We start from the raw sequence: 22,768 nt of genomic DNA on the forward strand, positions 1-22,768 counted from the left end.
TTAAATATAAAAATAATTTTTTTTTATTCTATAAAATTGATTTCTTTCTTATTTAAATAATTTTCTTATATTTTTAATAAATTTGAATTTTATTAGATTTAAAAATGTTAATTAATTGTTTTAATATATTCAACACGAATGACGTGAACGTACACGTCATAGGAATTTCCTATTCTATGACGGTTGACGCATATGGTTGCGTCATAAATTTTTTAAGAAATGAATAATTTTTTACATATCCGTCTTTTCTTTTATATATACGTTCAATATAAATGTTACTAGTATATATAGTTATTTTGGATTTCGTTGCATTTTTCGTCATTTTATTATATTTATTATATTTATCAAACTATTTATATATTTACCAAAAATCAATATTCCTCTTTGATTTTTGATATCGCATTGAACGTGTTAGTATTCAATGATATGTACATTTTCTCTTATGGCGGATGACGTGAACGACCACGTCATAAACTCTTCCAAAAAATGTTCGAAACAAATAATTTTCCAGGTATTTGTTTTTCTGTTGCATTTAATATGAATATTTTTATTGCATATACAATTGTTTTCGATTTTATATATTTTTCATAGTTTTACTAGTGTTTTTTATATTTATCAAAATCAATAATATTTTTTATGTCTTATATTTATTTATTTTTTATCAATATTTCTATTCTATTTATTTATTTTAAAATTAATTTTCTGATTTCCTTATGGATATATTTTCATAATATTTAATTTTTATAGTCGTGCCAAAAAGAGAAAGAAGTGAGGATGATGATGTTTCTTTATCAAATTCTCAATCATCGACATTTGGAAGGATAAAAAATGTCAAGAAGTTTTTATCCGAAGAAACAATGGTGGATATTTTTTTAGACACAGATAGTGATAATAATTCGGATTTTGATTGTTCTACAACAGATGTTTCACAAGAAGAATGTGAAGAAAGTGATCAAGAAATATCTTTCTCTCAATCTACTTCACCTTGGTTTAAATCAGGTACTTCTATGATTATATGGCATCCTGTTCGGCCTATTGCTCCAAGCATTTCTTTTATTGGAAATCCTGGCCTTTTAACATCTATGCCTTCTGAAGAACCAATAGATTTTTTTCGTTTATTAGCCAATGATAAATTATTTGATTTAATATTATGCGAAACGAATATACAAGGGCGTAAATTATTGCAATCCTCAACTTATCGTAAATCTAGGATAAAAAGTTTTAAAGAAATAACAAAAAGAGATCTAGAGATTTTTCTAGGATTAATATTTTTATCCGCAAATATTCGAGCTCCCTCTTTTGCCCATTATTGGAAAAAAAATGATTTATATGATTTTCCATCCTTTTCTAATGCAATGCCAAGAGACAGATTTCATAATATAATGTGCGCTTTATATTTTTCTAAAAATCCTAAAACAGAACAATCCAAGTTATCAGATCCATTATACAAAATTCGGCCACTTCTTGATCATTTTAATAATACAATGCGAGAAATTTATTATCCTCGAAAAAATTTAAGTTTACATGAACCTATGTCATTATGGAAAAATAGTTTATACTTTCATCAGTATATAAAAAAAAAATCGCATAAATTTAGATTAAAATTTTATATGCTGACCGAACCTAATGGACTTGTATTGCGTAATTTAATTTATTGTGGTTCACGAGATCCTGTTATTGGAGGAATTGGACACATAGAAAAAGTTTTAAAAATGTTACTTACGGATTTTTTGGGAAAGGGACATTCAGTTTTTTTTGATAAATATTATACAAGTATATCATTAGTTAGAGAGTTGTTGTATAATAATACTTATTCAACTGGTGCACTAAGATCGAATAGAAAAAATAATCCTCTCGATGTTATACGAAAAAAAGTTAAAAAAGATGAAGTAGAAGCACGCTACACTCCTGAAGGTATATGTATTCTAAAATGGCATGACAAGCGAGATATAATAATGATTTCATCTGAATATAAACCAGATCTAATAAATTTAAAAATAAAGAATGGTAAAGAAGTACAAAAACCAGAGATGGTAGATAAATATAATGATTGTATGAATGGAATTGATCATGCCGATCAATTTTTGACATATTATCCATGCGAGAAAAAAACAATTCGATGGTATGTGAAAGTAGCCTTACATATATTTCACATTATTATGAATAATGCGTATTTGTTACATCGACAAAATGCAAGACAAAAAATGACATTTCTAAAATTTAGAGAAGCGGTTATTGATGAACTTATTTATAAGAATAAGCCCCGCTTACATGCAATCTACAAACCAATGGGAAACAATGTTCATTTGCCAGCAATATCAGGCCAGGGAGGAGAGAAAAAAACACGCAAGAGGTGTAAGATCTGCTATGCTAAAGGTGTAAGAAAAGAAGGATTATTTTATTGTCCAATGTGTTCAGATAAACCAGGTCTCTGTCTTGATAAATGCTTTGCGGAATATCATAATTATACATAAATATACATAGTATAAATATAGTATATATTAATTTTATAACATTTCCAAGCGTTTCCACAGTTATATGAATATGTATATATACGTATAATATATATAGATGCCTAAAAAAGCAAATTAAGAAAAATGCAGATTTTCCTATTAAACTTCTATCATGCATCAGATGACAGGAACATTCATATTATATTCTTTTAAATGAAAAAAGGACTTTTTTCTTATATAAAGTCTTTAAAAATATTAAAAATAATATAATGGAACATATTTCACATAAAAATTCGCTGATTTTTTGTGCTGCATTATATTAAATACATATTAAATATAAATATGTTAAACTAATAAAACTTGATAATAACAATAGTAAATAAATTTAAAAAAATTTTAATTTTAAGAAATATAATGTGTAAAACTTGTTTCTTAAAAAAATTTATTAGAAATAAAAAAAATTTATTAGAACAAAAAAATATTCTTATATCATATTATTTTTTTATATTATTTTAGATTGTTTTATATTGTTTTAGAATTATATTTTTTAAATATAATATAAGGAATATTTTTAACATTATTTTTGTTAAAATAAAAAATATATTAGGTATGAATAAGTATATATAAGATATAGGATAAAAAAAAAATTACTTCTTATAGAATCTAAAATACATCGTTATCTATTAATTTGATTAAAAAATGTAAATAATTTAAATTTTTTATAGATAAATGTTATACATAAAGAAGTAGATTTATGTAAAGAATAACTTCAATTTCTGGAATCATTTTTTTATACTAATGGGTGCAGTTCTTATTTCTTTAAAAAAGTATTCAACTATTTATATAAAAAAATTTTTAATTTAAGAGATATTTTAACCTGAATTTCGTAAAATTTATCACATAAAAAACAAGAAAAGCATAAACAATAGAGATAAAGATCGTTTTGCGTATCTTTATCTTTTATATAGTAAATTTTATAAATTTCAAGTTAAAATATTTCTTAAATTAATTTTTGAAATAAGAATAATTTTTGAATATTATAATAAATAATAATTTTAATAATAATTAATACTTTTTTATAGAAAATATTAAATTGTACAATAAACTGGTACAATAAAAAATATATAATTCTATTTAGAAAAATGGAATGATCTTCACATTTATTCTTTATGTATCCATTTTTAAAAAAAAATTAATAATATTAGAATAATCTTCCACTCAAAAACTATTCGAAATATTTTTTAAAATTCTATCTGAAAATTTTTTTGCTAATAATAATTTTTAATAATAATAAAAATTAAAGTAATATCGTAATATCTAATAAATCATTTTTTATATAAGAGTTATAAAAAATATTTATTTCATATATTTCGTGAATGCCATAAATAATACTCATTTGAACAAATAGAAATTTATCTTAAAAAAGATTATATTGCTAAAATTGGATTTATTAAATATTTTTATTAATATATGCGAATTCAAATTTTATTCCCTTTTTATTCCCTTATATACTTTTAATTTTTGTGAATTGTATAACTCTTACTTAGATTTTTGTATTTGTTTTAAGCTTTACTTATACAACTATAATAATCATAACTATTTATAATACTAATAATACTTAACAAATATAACAATTATATAATAATTTTATCTTTAAATTTGTTCGAAAATTATTGTATATTATTTGTAAAAAGAAAAATAAAATAATATGAGAAATGATTTTTTAATTATTTCGTGCATTCTGATTAAAATTAAATTTTTTTTAGAATTTTTAGATATATTAATTTTTTTAAAATTTGTATGCTACAGAAAATATAAATACAAAAGTAAATATTGCATTGCATTACGTTGTCTTTTTAGATAGAAAATTTATTCGTTGCGTATCCAACATTACATGGAATTAATAGTGGGTTGGTAAATAATTGTACATAGGTAAATGAATTAACGTTGATGCTATACGCAAATATATAACAAATAAATACTCAGCTTTGAGGAATAGAAATTAAAAAACTGCATAATATTTATCTTAAAACTTTCAAGTTGTTTATTATCTCATAAACTATCAATAGATATTTTAATTTATTCAAATAATTCTCAAATTACAATATTTATATTGTAAAATATTTTATTTTATTTTTATTATATTAAAATATTATTATATTATTATATTAAAATAAATAAAATAAAATTTTAATCAGAAAAATTTAGAATAAAAATCTTATTTTTAATTATAAATATATATATAATTATATTAGATATATGTGTGAAAATAATTATATATTTTATAAAATTCTTTATAATTTATATTTCCATTTTTTTATTGTTATTATTTGTTTTTATTATTATTGTTTTATCGTAACATAATTTTATAAATTATAATATAATTTATAATACAATATATATAATTATGTATAACATAATTTTTATAAATTATAAATAATATATATATTATATATTATAAATTATATATAAAAATAATATATATATATATATATATTTTAAATGATTCAATATTGTATGCATATAATATGTTTAGATTATATGATCAAAATCGATCATAATATACATATAAAAATTTAAAAATGCAAATAATATATAATCATGATGTAAATAATTTTAATCGTGAAAGACAAATTTATGACATATATTTTTTTTGTACCTAAGATAATTGTTTTATAATTTAAATTGTTAATCTAGTTTTTATGAACAATTAAGCAATTAAAAGATTTAATTTTTTGAGATTAATTGCTATGATTTGTTAAAATAATCATAAATTGTAGATCAATAATAAAAATAATATATTGATATATTAAAATGTCAACTATATATTTAAAAAAATAAATAATTATTATATTTTAATCAATCTATTCTTACACATGAAGTAGCATAGGATGATAATAAAAACCGCTCAACTTTCTTTGTTCGTTTATTTCGACATTTCAAGATGTATGGACAATTATTACATAATAATTATATATATTTATATATGTATAATGAGAGAGCATCTTCGTTTTGCAACTTTTCTTTTCTCGTTTCCAAAAACTCCATTGTTGCAATGTAATTTATTTGTCACTCATTCCTTTTCCTTCGTTCCCCTCTCTCTATTTCTTCTTCACAATAAAAGAATGAAAAGATAAAAGTAAGAAAGAAACGTATTGATTCGTCGAGTTTACGAATCATTTTATGAAATGATTTTTTTTTTTGGGCGCATTATTTTATCATCATTTTACGATCGTGAATGATACCTCCTTCCACAATGTATTATTATTATTATTTTTTTTTTTGATATTTCTTTTATGTTTTCCTTTCATCCACGTCTCTTATTATCATGTAGCGTTTATCGATAAGATTATAATCATTACCATTAATCGTTACAATTACGATAATAACACTAGTGTTAGTTACTCCCGTACTTGTTCTGCCCACCAGTCTATCGCCACCATGCGGTCACCTACTCCCACCCAAGAATTCTAATGCGGCGCCACATTCAAATATCGAATTACAGTTCATTTTAACGTACGCTGAAATTGTCAATTATGTATTTTATTCGTTTTCTTCTCCGCTTCAATTATATTTTATTTCTCCATCTTTCAAAATCGACATTGATATTTTATCAACCGGAATAAAGATTATTTGCATATATTATATTATATATCATTTTCCATTTTGATGTTCGAATGTTTATTTCACCATTTTTTATTTTCTATTTTTTTCTTCTTTATTTTTCCATTATTTTCTATTTTTCTTTTTCTTTCTTTTTTCGTTCGTTATTTCTTTTTTTCTGTCATACACACACACACACACACACACACACACACACACACACACACACACACACACACACACATGCGCACAAACATTTTTTCTTCATGTACACATACACACACACACAAATACTTTCGCATACATCGTTTGTTCATACTTAATATTCTTCATAATAAGAATTTTACTTCATTTTCGTGAAAAATATTATTTTCGTTTATTTTAGACTTTTTTTATTCGGAACATTCTCTTTATTTCGCAATTATTATTATTGTTTTTTGTTTCTTTTTTCGTTATTATTCGTGATTTCGTAATCTTTTTGTAATATGTATACTTACATATCTATAAATTTTTTTCATATCATTTTCATATTTTTCTTTCTTTTGGTTTCTAGTTTTCATTGGAATTTACAAATGATGAACAATTGTTTTTCAATAATTAAGTGCGACGATCTCTCAATCCGCAATCTGTCTTTTAAAATATAAATTCAAAATGTGCAAAACATTTCAATATTTAATTAAGTTAGGCGACCAAATAAGTTAAAAATTGCAGATTGAAAAATTACCATAATCTAATAATCGAATAAAAATATTTGGTACAAAACAATATTTGAGTGTTCTGTTGTAAAATGACAATTTATATTTTGTGGCATAAGATAATGTACGTATATATTATCTTTTTTTCTTAAAAATCCCTGAATTTCATATTGATTAAAAAACAAAAAATGGAATGAAATAAAAAAAATTATAAATAATTTAAAAAGAGCAAATGAAAACTAGAACAAATTTCAATTTATTTAAAAAAAAGTCAATGAAAATAAAACTTTATTCCTGAAAATGGCTCTTTTTATTTATAAAAAATTGAGAAGCAACCTTCAAGAAATATTGCGAATTTTTATTAATAGTATGGATAAAGTTGTTGTTGATAAGTCTAATCCGAGAAAAGTTATAAAAAAAAAAAACAATCTCAAGGCGATCACTGCTATATATAATTTAATTCATTTCATTTATTCTAGGCAATTATAATTATAACTGAATTACAATTTCTTGATTCGAAATTGCACATTCATTACGTATTACAATTATCTCGATTTCAATCCATTTACAATCTATATAATTCTTTTCTTTCATTGGTTGCTTTATTTTCATATTGTTAAAATTTTATTTTTATGTTGTTAAAATTCGTTCAACATTTATAGAATTTTTTTAATCATTTTTTCTTTAACTTAATTAACAAATATGATCAAACCATAATACGGTATAAATATAAAAGTTTAATATTTTTATCAATTTATTATTCATTGCAGATATTAAATCAAATTAAAATTAATCGTTATGAATAATAAAAATTTTTACTACAAAGAAATGAAGTAATCGCTTCCCCGTTTTATATTTTATACGAACTAGTACGTTCTCTATTTGACTAGAAGTTCTATATACGTACTAATTTATACATAATTACGATTATTACATATAGAAATACTTAATTAATTACAATCGATATTCTTAAAATTTATATATTAATTTTTACAATAATATGGCAACGGCGGTGAAAGTAATACTACTTTTTTTTGTTTTTGTTTTTATCTTCTAGATCCAATTAACAATATAAAAATAATTCATAAAATTGATATATAAAATTACAAAAAGAGAAAAAAAATTAAAACCAAAATTGAAACAAAGAAAATATTCTTTGTTTTTTTTTGTAATTTAAAAAATAATAATAAAATTTGTTGATTTTCTTTAAAAAAATGCTATCTTTTGTACATATACATAATTTAGATTAATTGACATTCGAAAATATTTTTTTCTCTCTTCCTTTTTCCCTTTCTTTTATATATATATTTTATATATATATATTTTATATATATATAAAATGTATATCTGTAATTATTGATCTACTCAATTCTTTGGTTCTTTTTGGTCAAATACTTTTCAATGTCGAATTGCAATTGGAAATGAGAAAAAAATTTTTAATTTTCAATAACTCATAATAAATATTTATAAAATTTTAAATATGAAATATGTGTTCAGAATTATATCTTATATATATATTATAAAAATGTCAAGCAATATTTATCTTTGGTAAAATTTTCTAAGAAAATTTATACGTGTCTCTTTATACGTTTTAATCACAATTGCAATTCCCGAAAAGGACGTGAATATTAAAAAAAATATATATATATCTGAATAAAAATATTATATAGCAAAGAATATTAGTACTTATAATATGCGTTAATTAAATATTAAAAAAGGAGAAATAGGAAATAGAAAACTGTATTTGATTGTACGTGGAATGTTTCGATCGGTACGATATCCATTTTAGAGCCCATAAGAATTCTCTTGATGAAAAAAGAAGCATGAAAATGAAGGTTAGATTAATTCAAAATTAGAATTAGAATTTAGTATGAAATCAAAATTTCATCGAATAACTAAAACTGATTAAATATATCTAACTTAATTAAGAAATATAATTATAATGCATATAAATTAAATCGTTCAAAAGAATCAGAAATTCAAGGATCTCAATTTGTTTAAAAGCCTTTCATTTCTCGCAATGTATAAATGTAAATATCTTGCGAATGTTCTATATATTTATGTAATATGTGCATGTTGTGTAATTGCATGCAATTGTGCGATCGTGTGCGTAGAATCGTGTGAATATGCATAACAATGAAACGAAATGAAATCTTCGATTTGATTTCAATCCTCGATATGAAAGATAATTTGTTCTTATGTATATTTTTATGCATATACATTATCTGTTTTTAGTTTTTCCATTTTAGTTTAAATCAAAATAACTTAAAAAATACTTAACGATTTTGAAAATCGAATTTTAAGATTTCTGTTCAGATGTTTTGCTTTTTCTTTATGTGCTTCTTCTTACTATTTTAGTCTTATATATTGAGATTATAGTTTCATTTTATCATATTTCGATTTATATTATTTTTATATTCTTATATAATTTTTTCACGCATCTGATTTTAGTTTTCTATCCCAGAATTGATTAAAAACTGAACCGTATAATATTAAAAAGTGTTCACAAATTTATAAATTGTAGATTTACACAAAAATATAGTTAAGTAAATATAGTAAGAGATAAAAATATAATTTTTTTCTTGATTTGTTGTGCGCAACTGATACGCTTGGCAATAAAATAATATACATATTTAATTAGAATTAAAATATTTGAATAATATTATTATATTACACGTAAAAAAAAGATTGCATATTATATTGTAAATCATTGTTTCCAGGTAGAAAATTATGATGTTTATTATTAAAAATTATTTTAAAAATTATTTTCTTTTCAAAATCTTTTAGTTATTTAATCCTTAAATTATTAAAGAAAAGCCATATTTATTTTGAATATTTTATAAGCATTGAATAATTTTGTGAAACAATCAATAATAATTGAAATAATATTTATGTTAAACAAGATATTAATGTTTAATTTAATTTTCTACCTGAATAATAAAGCTACTGTAATATCTTATATTTTGATTTGGAAATTTTTCGTTGCAAGCTAGCCGTCGTTATCTTTACTAGTTCTTGAGAAAATATAGAGTCTATTTAATTTAAATAAATGCAATCATTATCTCACTCATATGGACAGACTCTATGTTGATCTGTAATCAGAATATAAGATATTACAATATACTTAATAATACAATAAATCTCTTCCTAATTTACAATAAAAGCAGATGAAGAATTCTGAGATCCAAATGTGCTTTATGATTGATTTTTGTGCGATTTTATCGTGAAATCTATGAAAACTTTGCATTATTTATGGTGCTCTCTTTCAACATTTTCCTTACTATTAATTTCGGAGAATTAAATTATTATTTTCAACTATAATTTTTTTAACCAAATAAATGATAATAATAATAATTCTTTAATAATAAATTTAACTGTTTAAATATATCTAATTTTAAATTATCAATGACATTTGATAAGAAAATTGATTTTTCTTAACTTTATAATTTTCTTAATAAATTAATTTTTTTGATCATAATCGATTACTTATTAACATTTATATAAATTGATTTTGTTTATATATATAATAATGTCAAAATTGATAATACATATCGATATAAAAAAAAAATCAATGTATAAAGATAATATTAAATTCTTTATAATCAATCTTACTATCTTTGATTGAAACATAAATATAAACATAAATAATATGTTTATTTGTTCAGAAATTCATTTTAATGTTGGTTGTTGTATTCAAAAATAAAATAATAAATAAATGAAATTTGATTTCGAATTATAAATAAATCACAAATTTTGTTGACTTTTTGATTTTACAACTAATATTACACAATTAATAAGTACTTGATTTATACTTTTTACTTTATTAATTTATTAAGATTTATTTAAGTTTAATTAATGTGTTATATATATTTAATGAAATTTCAATCAAAGAAAAAAGATTAATTAAATTTGCATTAACTTAAAAATTGAATTTAATGCAAATGTTAAATTTGAATAAATTATCAAAAAAAAAAAATCATTAAAAAATTATAAAAAATAAAAATTCTATAATAATAAATTTAATAATCAATAATTTCAATTAATATCTATCATATAAAGTCAAAATCATTTGAAAAATTTATGCGAAATTTTTCTATTTTCTTTAAAATTCAAAATCCAGTCTGTAAAATAAATTTTTGTAATAAAGAAATATTTTTTTCATTGCTGCTCATATTTCAAATTCCCTTTCTCAAACACATTCAGTTTCCTATGTCACAAAGCACAATGAACAATGTCACCTTTTATAAAAGATATCATTGTACTAACAACTCTCCACAGCTAATATTTTAGCAATATCACTTAACAATCTTATAAATCTTGTTCAGGAAGGAATTCTTAGCTTTCTCTTCATATCAACTTATAAATAGCACGTTAGATATATAAATATTGGAATCGGCATCGAATCGCCGATTAGTACGATAAGGAAAAACGTTGAAAGGACTGGCATAAAAGGTTTGTTTGGTAATAAAAATTGAGAAGGTATCCGCAGGTGGTCGGTAGTAGTAGCGGTGGTACATAGGTATATCTCTTTCTCTCCCGTTCTTTCAGCCATTCTCTCCCTCTCTGTCACTCAATCTTTCTCTCAGTAGCTGACATTATCATAGTCTCTCATTCTCACGCGCTCTCTCGTTCTCGCAATACAACACATGTGTTCTGTATAAGGGTATGAGTGTGAGTTCAACCATATGTGTGTGTGTCGGTCGATCGGCTCCGCGACGGGGGAATATTTATCTTCAATAGAGACCGCAGCCACGAAGATTATTGGCGATAATGACATCTGTGACTGCGTCGAACACGAATTGAATATTGGTTGTATCAGTAGCGCAAGTCATGTGGCAGTAGATCTCCTTAGTGGTTGACTTGTTCCTCGCCTCAAATTGCGCCTGAATGTACGCGGCTGCTTCACCGTACTCTTGCGCCCCTGCGTTTGAACAAACATGTATCGTTATTATTCTTTTAAATAGAAAAAACAAATTAAATAATTACGTCTTTTTCTTTTAGAAATGTCTTCTTGGAATTTTTTTGATAAATTAAAATTTTAATTTGTATAAATAGAAAATATTAGTAACAACTGATAGAAAATTTTTTTTAACTTTATTTCCTCTTTTAACATATAAAGGATTAAGGTCTAATAAAATGAATTTTTATTTTATATAAATAAGGAAAATTAATAAAATATGCAGATATTTTTTTTTTTTAATTTAATTGATTCTTTCTGATATGAATTTTAACATTTTTTTACAAAATAAAAATATTCTATCTATAAATAAGAAAATTGATATGTAATATTTAAAAAATTAAATTTTACTTGTTTCCTTTTGAATTTTTGAAAATTCATAAAATAAATTAAAAATATTATCAATTATTATTTTTATTTTTTTATTTTTAATTCGTTTTTGAATAATTAAAAAATAAGAAATTAAATTATGAAATGAAAAGAAATGAAATAGAAATAAATTCTATTCATATTCGTTCACAATGAAATGTAAGTATACATATAATTGTATAAATATTAGGGTCCCATAAGTTTCTTTTTTTTTTTTCTTTTGATACAAAATAAATACATGATATTTGTTGTTTAAGCTTGATTTATTGCGTTATATATAAACCGTTCTGCTCAATCACCTTCTACCATCTCTCAAGAAGCCTCATTATTTCCTCTTTTCAAAATTGTTGGGGCTTACTTGCAAAATATTCAATGACAGGAACAAGTAATAGTCGGATCAAGAGCAAGATCTGAAAAGTACAGAGGATGCGGTAAAACATTCCAATCAAACTATAATAGTTTTTCTCTTACAGCCAATGCAATATGTGATTTTGCATTGTCATGATGAAAACGACATCTCATCAATTCGCCAATTCTAGCCGTTTTTTTTTTGTGACAGCTTTCAATTTATCAAGCTGATTGCAATATTTGGTAAAATTGATGGTTTCATCTTGAGGAAGAAGCTCATAGTAGACTATAGCTTTTTAATCCCACTAAATAGACAAAAAACCTTAGACCAAGTGCGTTTTGATACAAAATGTCTCGTTTCTAATGACAAAAGTTTAAGAAAGAATCTCTTTCATGTCGCTGGAGAAGCAAATCGCACGTAGAGACATGTTCATAAAGCCGGTTTGTCAATAACTGTGGAACCCAAACTTCATATCGGCTTATCCCATTCTGCTCAGGTGATTATGTATTATTGTCCTGGGAATGTTAGTGGTATCCACAACATTTTGCTCACACAATATTGAATTTTTAGTGAACATGGTCTTAATAAAGTCTATATCCGTCATTGCTGAGCGGCTGCTGCGGTCTTCATTTTTCAAATCAAAATTGTCAGCTCTAAATTTCTTAAACCGTAAGAATCGTAGCACTATTCCTGTAAACGATACAAATCTCGTCTGCAGTATCATTTGCATTATTACTTTAAAGCAATGAAACATAATATGCCGCAAATGCTTTTTTGGTTATCCATATTGAACGGTAGAAAAAAGTTTTGTGTATCAAGAAAACATATTTTAAAAGAGTTTTGGAACGACTGAAACCCATACCATAAATATGGCTAATAATTAAGTCTATTTATATCAAAATAGCCAATTAAAGTCATTCTTAGCATGATACGAAAGAAACTTATGGGACACTCTAATACTATATAATATATTTTTATGTATACAAAAATATATAATTTAAGTTCGTTCAAATATAATTATATTTAATTTCATTGGAAAAATTTCAATAATCTAATTAAAATTATTTTATAATTTTAAAGTAAGAAATATAAAAATGTTATAAACTTTTTATAAGTCAAAAATAATACTCGTTCTAAAAATTGATGGGGATTTCATTTATCGATTAATCAGTTCTTAATGTCAATTTCGAGATTTTTATTTATTTATTTATTTTTCATAAGCATCAAATATATATAATGCATAAATGATAAGATGACTAATGATAAAATGGCAAGAGATCTCATTAGTTAGCAACATTTAATGTTATAAAATCATATCTAAAATAATATATTTGATCAATATATATGCCTACTTTTATGAATGTATTATATTTTTTCATACTATCTATATTATCAACTACTAATTAGAATTGCAACTTTTTTTTTTATTTAGCCAATAAGTTATTTCTGCATAGAGACCTATCGACTGTAAAGTAAATAAACAAGATATTGCTGCAATTACATATTAATGAATTGAATGTAAGATAAAAGAAAAATGATTATAAAATATTTTTTAATTACTTAAAAAGTTAATTTAAATACTCAAAATTAATAAAGAAAATTAAATTAAATTTGTACAACTTATTAAATTATATAAAAAAATGAATTTTACGTAATTTTCAACGTAAAATTAAATTTCACAATAAAAATTTAATTTTATAAATTTATAATTTTTAATTTATAATTGAAATTTCACGAACTTTTTATATTATGTGTATATTTTATCTATCAAAATTTAAATTATGAAATATATATTTAATTTTAATAAATATCATGTATGGTATACAATTTCCATATAAATAAATGTCTTTTTATATGATTTATGATCTTGAAAAATAAAGAATACAAAATTGTATAATAATTATTAAAATAATAGATAAATATTCGAATAACAATAATATTTTACATTTTTAATTATATTATCTAAAAATGAATTCATATGTATCAAAAATTCACAAAATAAACGACAATGAAATATACGTAAGCATTATTTAAATTAATGTATCTCAAACAAAAATATATAGCTTTCTTGTGGAGCGTGAAGGAATTCCAAGGACGGCAACAGACTACAGACTTTTTATAACAATGTGAACTTTCCACGTTTATTTTTATACCATACACAATTTTCGATTTTTACTAACAGATGGCTTTAGTAACAGATTTTTGAAATTCTAATCCTTTCTAATTTTTGTTTGTTGAAATGTAATATAATATACTACAAATTATTTTAAATTATAAATTTTAACAATTTCGAAAAAATTTTTAAAATAAATATTAAAATTAAATATCTTGTCATTATAGATATTGAAATTATTATTTATCATTTTTCCATAGATCGATAATTTTATTTTTTTCATGCATATGAAAAATAATAATAGAAATTAAAGTAGACCAAATTATTTAATAATTAGGAATATACTTATTAATTTTAAATAGCGATTTATTAATAATTAATAATACTTACTGCTAATCATAAAATTACTAATAATTGGTTACAATTAATTGACAATTATAATTATTAATTAATAATATAATTATGTATATGAAAAAAGTGATATATTTAGTAAAAATAGTAAATTTAAACAGAAATAAATATGTAAATATAAAAAAAAGTTCTTACCGGCATATTCGGGGAAACAAATGGTGAGTGGAGACTTGCGAATTTTCTCCTCAAAAAGATCCTTCTTATTCAGGAATAGAATAATTGAGGTATCAGTGAACCATTTGTTATTACAAATTGAGTCGAATAGCTTCAAGCTTTCTTGCATTCGATTCTGTAATAATTAATTACAAACAATAATAATTAATATAATAATAACATTAATAATATAGATAAAAAAAATATATTTTTTTAATTGTTATAATTAATTACAAAGATATAAAATATTATATTATTGAGATTTAATATCAAATATAATTTATACATGATAAAATAAATTACGAGAAAAAAAAAGTAAAATAGATAATAATAAAAAATAATAAAAAAATACAAAATAATAAAAAACATTTTTTTTTAGAAACTTGGAGAAAATTGCAATTTAAATAACTTGCAAATTTTAAAAATTACTTTTTTTTGTAAATTTATTATTGTATCATGAATTCATTACTATTAAAAATTCTTGTAATTTCTAGAATAAGATAGATTATATTTATTTAAAGCATTATTTATAGCATTTTATAATATCAATATAAATGAGAAAAAAAAATTCAAACTGTGATAAAATATTTTGAGAAACTAGTTTAGTAATGAATTAAAATATAAAATTTTATTAAAGATTTAATTGCTTTGAATATCTCTGAATATTTGAATATCTAATAAGCAAAAATTAATGCGAAATAGCTTTAATAATATTGATTAATAATAAAATACAATTAATTATTAGTAAAATTAAAAAATAATTGATAATTAATAATTATTATGAAATTTCTGCAATCAATTATAAAAAAATAATAAATCAATAAATTTTACAACTTAACAATTTCATACATTACTTTAATTATATATTATTATTATTTTTAAATAATTATTTTTTATATTATTTTGATATATAGCAATATATTTTATTATTTCTTATTTATCTTGTAAAATATTTAATTAATATCTATAACATTAATATCTATTATATATAAATAGTATAAAATAGTATAAAATATTAACAATTTTCAATTATATAATAAACTACATAATAAAAATAATATATATAATATAATTTAATATATTTAATATATTTATTTATTTTTATTAATTTAATATAATTTTATTAAATTATTTATGCTATGTTTGCATCAATAATAATTAACATTGACAAATAATAAAATTAATTTTAACTGATATAAAAAAAGAATTCTACAAATTAATTTGATGCAATGAAATTTTGATGTAAGAATAAATAAGCAAGATATTTTTTAAGAAAAAAGATAATATCAGATTAATTCAATGAATGTGAAGAGAAATCAAAATATCTAGAGATAAATGTCTTGATATTTAAGATGCATGTTGATAGATGTTAATAGATGAAAATAGATATAGTTGATATGAAACAGATGTGTAAATTCAACAAAAAAATCAATTTCATCAGATTCTAAGAAAAAAAATCTAGAAATAATAATAAAATATAAATAAAATAAAATATATCAATATAATCTCAACAATAATCTATAAAATTTATAAAATATAATCAAAAAGAAGTAATATCTGAATAACTATGCAACAATATATAATATCTAAATATATCTAAATAAAACATAATCAACGAACATTTCTATTTATATGTAAAAATAATTATAATTAAAATTTTATAAATGAATTTAATATGTTATAAAATAACTAAAGGCAAAATTAAAAAAAAAAAGAGATCAAAGCCTTAATTACATTTACTGATATATTTTAAAAAAATATGTAAATATTGAATAATAATAATGTATATATATAATTAGTTATGTCTAAGACTTAAGTTTAAAGATTAGAAATAAAATATGTCTATGAAAATAATATACAGCATAGATTAGAAAATATGATAAAAATACTAATTAAATATCCATGACTATTTATAATCAAAATTAAATACAAGAATTAATAAATTTAATCAATTTGAAGTTATTTGTAAAAAAAAAAAGAAAAAAGAGGAAATGCTTGTTTAAAGAATATGAAAATATGATAATGTCAGTTAATAATTTAGTTTAATAATTATTTTTGTTAATATAGAGAATATAATAATGTTAATGGTTTAGTAACATATTATAGAAGAGACTTTAAATAACAATTATAATAAAAATTTGTCATATTAATAAATAGCATAAAAGAAAGAATATTTGTCTTATAATGCTAATAAATCTAAATAAAATATGAAAATAAATATCAGAATTTGGCCAAAAAAAAGAAAAAAATAATGATTTGAAAAAATAACAAAATCAAATATCCAAATAGGAAAATATGATAATTTAACACTTATAATAATCCAAAAGAAATATGCAACTTATTACGAACTATAAATGTCATAGAAATTATTTCTAAATGATAATTTTAAAAATATTACTAAATGAAACAAATCCAAATACAAAAAGAACTCAATTTTTGAAAATGGAATAAAGGAAAAAATAATTGCATTTTACAGAATGTTATTATATTCTTGAAATATCTTTGAAAGACCGATTCTAAAAGTTAAAACATTCTAAAAATTAGTATACAAAAATTATAGTTGAGACTTATTTATTAAGTTATAAACAATTAAAATTTATATTTATATATAAGCAAATAGAAGATAGAATAAAATATCTTTATCTTTATCGCATCTCGCTCTATTTCGGCTTCAACTAATGCTTAATTAAACTTCAGTTACTTATAACATGATAAATAAATCTCAATTGATATTTTTATATATCAATTTTTATGTTTATTTTGATTTTTAGAATTGATTCTTCAAAAGTATTTATAACGAATCTATTAACATATATGTACATATAACTATTGTTTGGTTTTAGTTTTTGAGATATCAACAAAAGTATTTACCAAGTAATTAAATATTAGATATTTATATAATTTAAGAATCCTAATAATCTTGATTGTAACATTATCTATAGCAATAATTCCTTAATTAATCTTTAGAAAATTTAATCATTGCTTATTATTTATTAAAAAATATATAATATTAGAAAATCCTTATATAGTTTTTCAATATTTTATAAATTAAAATATTGGTTTTGATTGGTTGTGTACATTACATTTTTATTTAGCGTAATGAAAACTCATTCACCATAATTCATTAAAAGATGAAACAAAATCATCATTTTTGCAAAAATTCAAGCCATTTTTATTAAATATTGATTTGAAGATTTTATGTAGTTGTTTATACCAATCCTATATTCAAATATTAAAAATTTTAACAAAATAAATTATTAAAATATATTAAAGTAGTATCATTATTATTAACATGCACAATAATGTGAATAATATTTATTATTATTCATTATTATATATATCATAAGATTCCGAAAATTTATTTCGAAATATTTATATATCTGGCTACATTATCAATATCTCACAGCTCGATTTATCCAAACTTATTCTAATCATATTTCAAATTTATATTAAATTTTAAAAATACAATATATGACATTAAAAATATTTTTACAAATAAATCAAAGTAGATAATTATATATAAAATTACAATATTGACAGAACGATATTTGAAGATTAACAAAATCGGTGATATATACATCTTTATAAATAATTATAATTTCGCCAATTCCAAAAATGTTCGTCTTAGAAAATACTATTACAAAAATTTATATAGTAATTTTGAAAATAAGAATAAATTTATGATATAAAAGCAAAAACAATTTTTTTTAACTATATATTCTGTATTTCTAAGCAATATGCTTCAGAAACAATAGAAGACTTAAATAAAACAAAAAAATATTATATATTATATGAAAATTAAATTTTTTATCAAAAGAAATTTTTTATAAAAGAATTTTAGCATAATTAATGTTCGTAAATAAATTGAATTCCAAAAACTTGATTTATATAACACTTAATATCAATTTACAAATTATAAAATTTTAATGACTTGAAAAAAATAAAATTAAAATTTCAATTAATTTATTTACTTGATATAATACAAAAAATATGTATTGGAATCCTTTTTTAAATAAAATTTAATACGATATGATATTCTACGAACAATAAAAAATGAGAAAGTAATAAAGGATCTTTTCAGATGCGTCTATAATAATATTTATGATAAAATTAAAATTTTTCTAATAATGAATATGATTGAATAAAACAATAAAAATAAATAAATAATTTGAATTCCAAATGCGTTTATTTAAAAATAGAAGATAAAATATCATCAGATCTTATGTCGCATTTCAATTAAAAAATTAAAATATATAAAAATTGTATTAATCTATTATAATATAATAAACTCCTAATTAATACATAAGATATTATTATTTTTCAGCATTTCTTTCGAACATAATTAATATATAGAAAATGTGATAAATTATATTATTTTTTGTAAACAACATAATGATTCATATAATTTTTTTGTAGTCACATTTTTTTGAAGATTTTAAAATAACTTTTAATTAAGTATTTTAATTTTTTTTATATATTTTTTATATGAAAGCATGTTTCAAAACAAATTCAAGCATGTGTCACACAATGACTTTCAAAAGCATTTAAAATCATAAGATTAGAATAATTTCATAAAATTTATAAATTTATCCTATGATAAGATTATTATAATGTAAATATTACTGTTATTAATTACTATTACTTATCACAATATTTGTTTATATTTAATGTTCTATAAATTCATTCATTATTTGTATTTTCTATTTTGTAAATAAGAATAATCATTTTGCATATAATTTTGTCGAATGTTGTATTCTACATATTTAAAATATTTAATTTATTCTACATATTTAGAATATTTAAGAATTTGATATATCGCGATACATATTTGATGTAATTGATAATTTCTCAATTTCTCAAATAACTCAATTGAATAAAAAATAGACATAATATTTATTGTGAATGTCAAAATAAAAAACATTGATGTATCGGAAAGAATATAATCTAACAGAAATTATTTTGGTAATATTTAAAAACGTTTGAAATGGAATATTGAGAAGAAAATGTTACAGCCGAACGACAGAAAATAAAAAGTAGCAAATTTTAAAATAGAATCAACTATTTTAATAAGAAAGATAATTGAAATACGTGATATATTATCTATTTCAATTTATAAAATTTTAAAAACGATTACAAAAAACTTTACAAAAAAACCTTACAAGTCATAAAATACAAGAATTACAATTAAATGATTTATCAAACTTTTGTAATTAGTTAATAACGAATAGAAATACGACTATAACTGTTATAGATAAATTCTTTGAACAGATGAATTGAAACAAATGAATTCAGCAATAATAATGACAAATATGTCTAATTTATCAAATATACATATATGAAAAATTGAAAGTTCAGTATTTCGAATATTATTTTCGTATAAATATTTAATATAAAATTATTGACGATGTAATAGAATCTCATTTTTATAATGAAGCGTTAAATAGAAATAAATATTTTCAATTTTTGAACAATAAATTTATACATTACAATCATTATTGCAGTCTATTCTGTAAGATATGTTCTTTTAACAAGATGAAATACTATCAATTGCAAAATAGTGAAAAATTTTTTACATAAATTTATGAATAAAAAAATGAATAAAAAAGAATAGAAGAAGAAACTAATAGATCCGTAAAATGATTACCAAGATCTTTAGATCTGATATTTATGAAATTTTTTATAAAATTACATAAAGATATTTATACCGTTAAGAGATATAAGAGGATTTAAAAACAAAAATAGTAAAATAGTATGTCAATGGAAGTATATGTCAATAGTCTGCGTAAATATGTTTACTAATAAGAAAAAATCTTTAATTCTCAAATTCAAAAAATTTTAGAAACAGTACATATGCATTACGCAATTTTTTTGCTGTCCAAATTTTCTCTGAAGCAGTAAAATTGATCCATGAAAATTCAATTATTTCTTAATTTTATACTATAATTCATAAAATAATTTAAAATCACAATATCTCCTTCTTCTCATATATATATATTTCTTTTTTATTCTTTATCACTTTCAAAAGTTCTTAATATGTAAACGGATGTATATTATTCATAAATTCTACGAAATTGTCTAAACAATGCTGAAAATACTAATGTAATATTAGTTTTCATTAAAAATGAAGTATCATCTTGCGATTTAATAATTATATCTTTTATTATATCATTTCATTAATATTCATTAATTTTTTGCATTAATTGGCATCTTTATATCATCATCATTATTATTATTAGAATATAATCATAATAAACGAATAATATTTGCAAGATTTATGTAAATTATTTTCATGTTTATTAGAATCTTCATATATTTATTATTGATATTTCTTATTAATAATTCTTCATTAATTAACACTAATCAATTACTTTATTTCTATTAATAAAATCAATTTATAAAATTATATTTATTACTCATTTTATTATTAATGAAAATAGAATTCATAATATGATTTATTCATAAATATATATATATATATATATTCATTTTTTGCTTGATACATTCGAATTGGATAATTAATATATATATATATATATATATATATATCATAAAAAATCTCAGGAAACCTCTCTTGCATATGCAATATGTTATATCATATATATAATGAGATTCAGAATTTCTTCTTCTATTTGTTTCATAATTATTGAAACTATTAATTGTGAATTGTGAAAAAATGAATTTAAAAAAAATTATAAATTTTGTTTAAAATATTGTACTAAATAATAATATTAAAAGAAATAATTCTTATCCGAAAATTTTTTCTCTATCTCTTTCAATAATTCGCAAGTTATAATATAAAATCGAAAAATAATCAAATTTTCGATTGGCTCAATTTTATCCGCTTAAAGTGAATTTGAACAGCAAAAAAAAAAAAAAAAAATTGCGAATTGGAAATTTTTCCTTATAAAAATGTTATTTATTAAAAGAAAAAAAATATTATTACCACAACTTAATCATGCAATGATTAAACGGTATTAAAATGATTGAATTATTTGTCTGATTTCTAACCTTGTATAACTTTAAATGATGTATATTTTGTCTTTAAATATCATATAAAATAATTTATAGCATTTTACTTAAAAAATTAGAAGACCAGTTCAAATTTCCAAAAAGTACAAAATATTCAAAAATTTATTTAAATCAGCATATTGTTTACAAAAAACAATATAAGTTTTTCCTCTATAACTTTCTTTTTATATTTATTATAATATATATAATATATATAATTTTTAAAAAAAAATATTAAATGTGAATATATGTATATGTATATTGTATGGTTAGCTGATTTAGCATTAAATTTTCGATGTACCGATTAGTTACAAAAAACGATGGCCATTAGTTACAAAAAAACTGGACATTGGAAAAAGGAATTACTGACATAATAGAAAAAACTGCTGAATTTGAAAGTCTAAAGAATAGAAACATGCATCATTAACTATTTAAATTAATATTGTTATATAAATTTAAAAATACAAAGTATTAAAATAAGTTATAGATTAGGGTGTCCTATAAATTTCTTTCTTTTTTTATAGTCTCGGTTTAATGCCAATTCTGGTCATTTTTCTGCTATGACGATTTTCTATTTATCAAGGTGATTGCAATATTTGACAAAATTGATGGTTTCATCTTGAGGAAAGAGCTCATAATAGATTACACCTTTCTAAT

General features: G+C 20.8%; 2 protein-coding genes across 3 annotated transcripts in view; one reads left to right on the plus strand and one right to left on the minus strand.

Annotated features, from left to right (window-relative positions):
• The first annotated feature begins 171 nt into the window (after positions 1-171).
• LOC105736067 (piggyBac transposable element-derived protein 4) lies at positions 172-2,499 on the plus strand. 2 transcript variants are annotated; one of them, XM_086915032.1, is made up of 3 exons: positions 172-511; positions 748-2,122; positions 2,225-2,361. In XM_086915032.1, coding segments are annotated over exons 1-3 (1,401 nt in total). In that variant the 5' UTR covers positions 172-486; the 3' UTR covers positions 2,226-2,361. The 2 variants fall into 2 exon arrangements, with proteins under 2 accessions (XP_086771158.1, XP_031773714.2); XM_031917854.2 differs by having other exon boundaries at positions 748-2,499.
• A 6,794-nt stretch (positions 2,500-9,293) lies between these two features.
• The window catches only part of Galphao (G protein alpha o subunit), a 102,171-nt gene continuing 88,696 nt past the window's right edge, over positions 9,294-22,768 (minus strand). Inside the window, exons 8-9 of the mRNA XM_086915033.1 lie at positions 15,086-15,239; positions 9,294-11,672 (exon numbers count right to left, since the gene is read on the minus strand). Of these exons, the coding sequence (XP_086771159.1) occupies positions 11,485-11,672; positions 15,086-15,239 (342 nt within the window). The 3' untranslated portion in view covers positions 9,294-11,484. The remainder of the gene's footprint in view (positions 11,673-15,085; positions 15,240-22,768) is intronic.

Source organism: Apis florea, unplaced genomic scaffold (assembly GCF_048593485.1).
Source record: "Apis florea isolate Af1SG1 unplaced genomic scaffold, ASM4859348v1 contig_3758_pilon, whole genome shotgun sequence".
Taxonomy (NCBI): domain Eukaryota; kingdom Metazoa; phylum Arthropoda; class Insecta; order Hymenoptera; family Apidae; genus Apis; species Apis florea.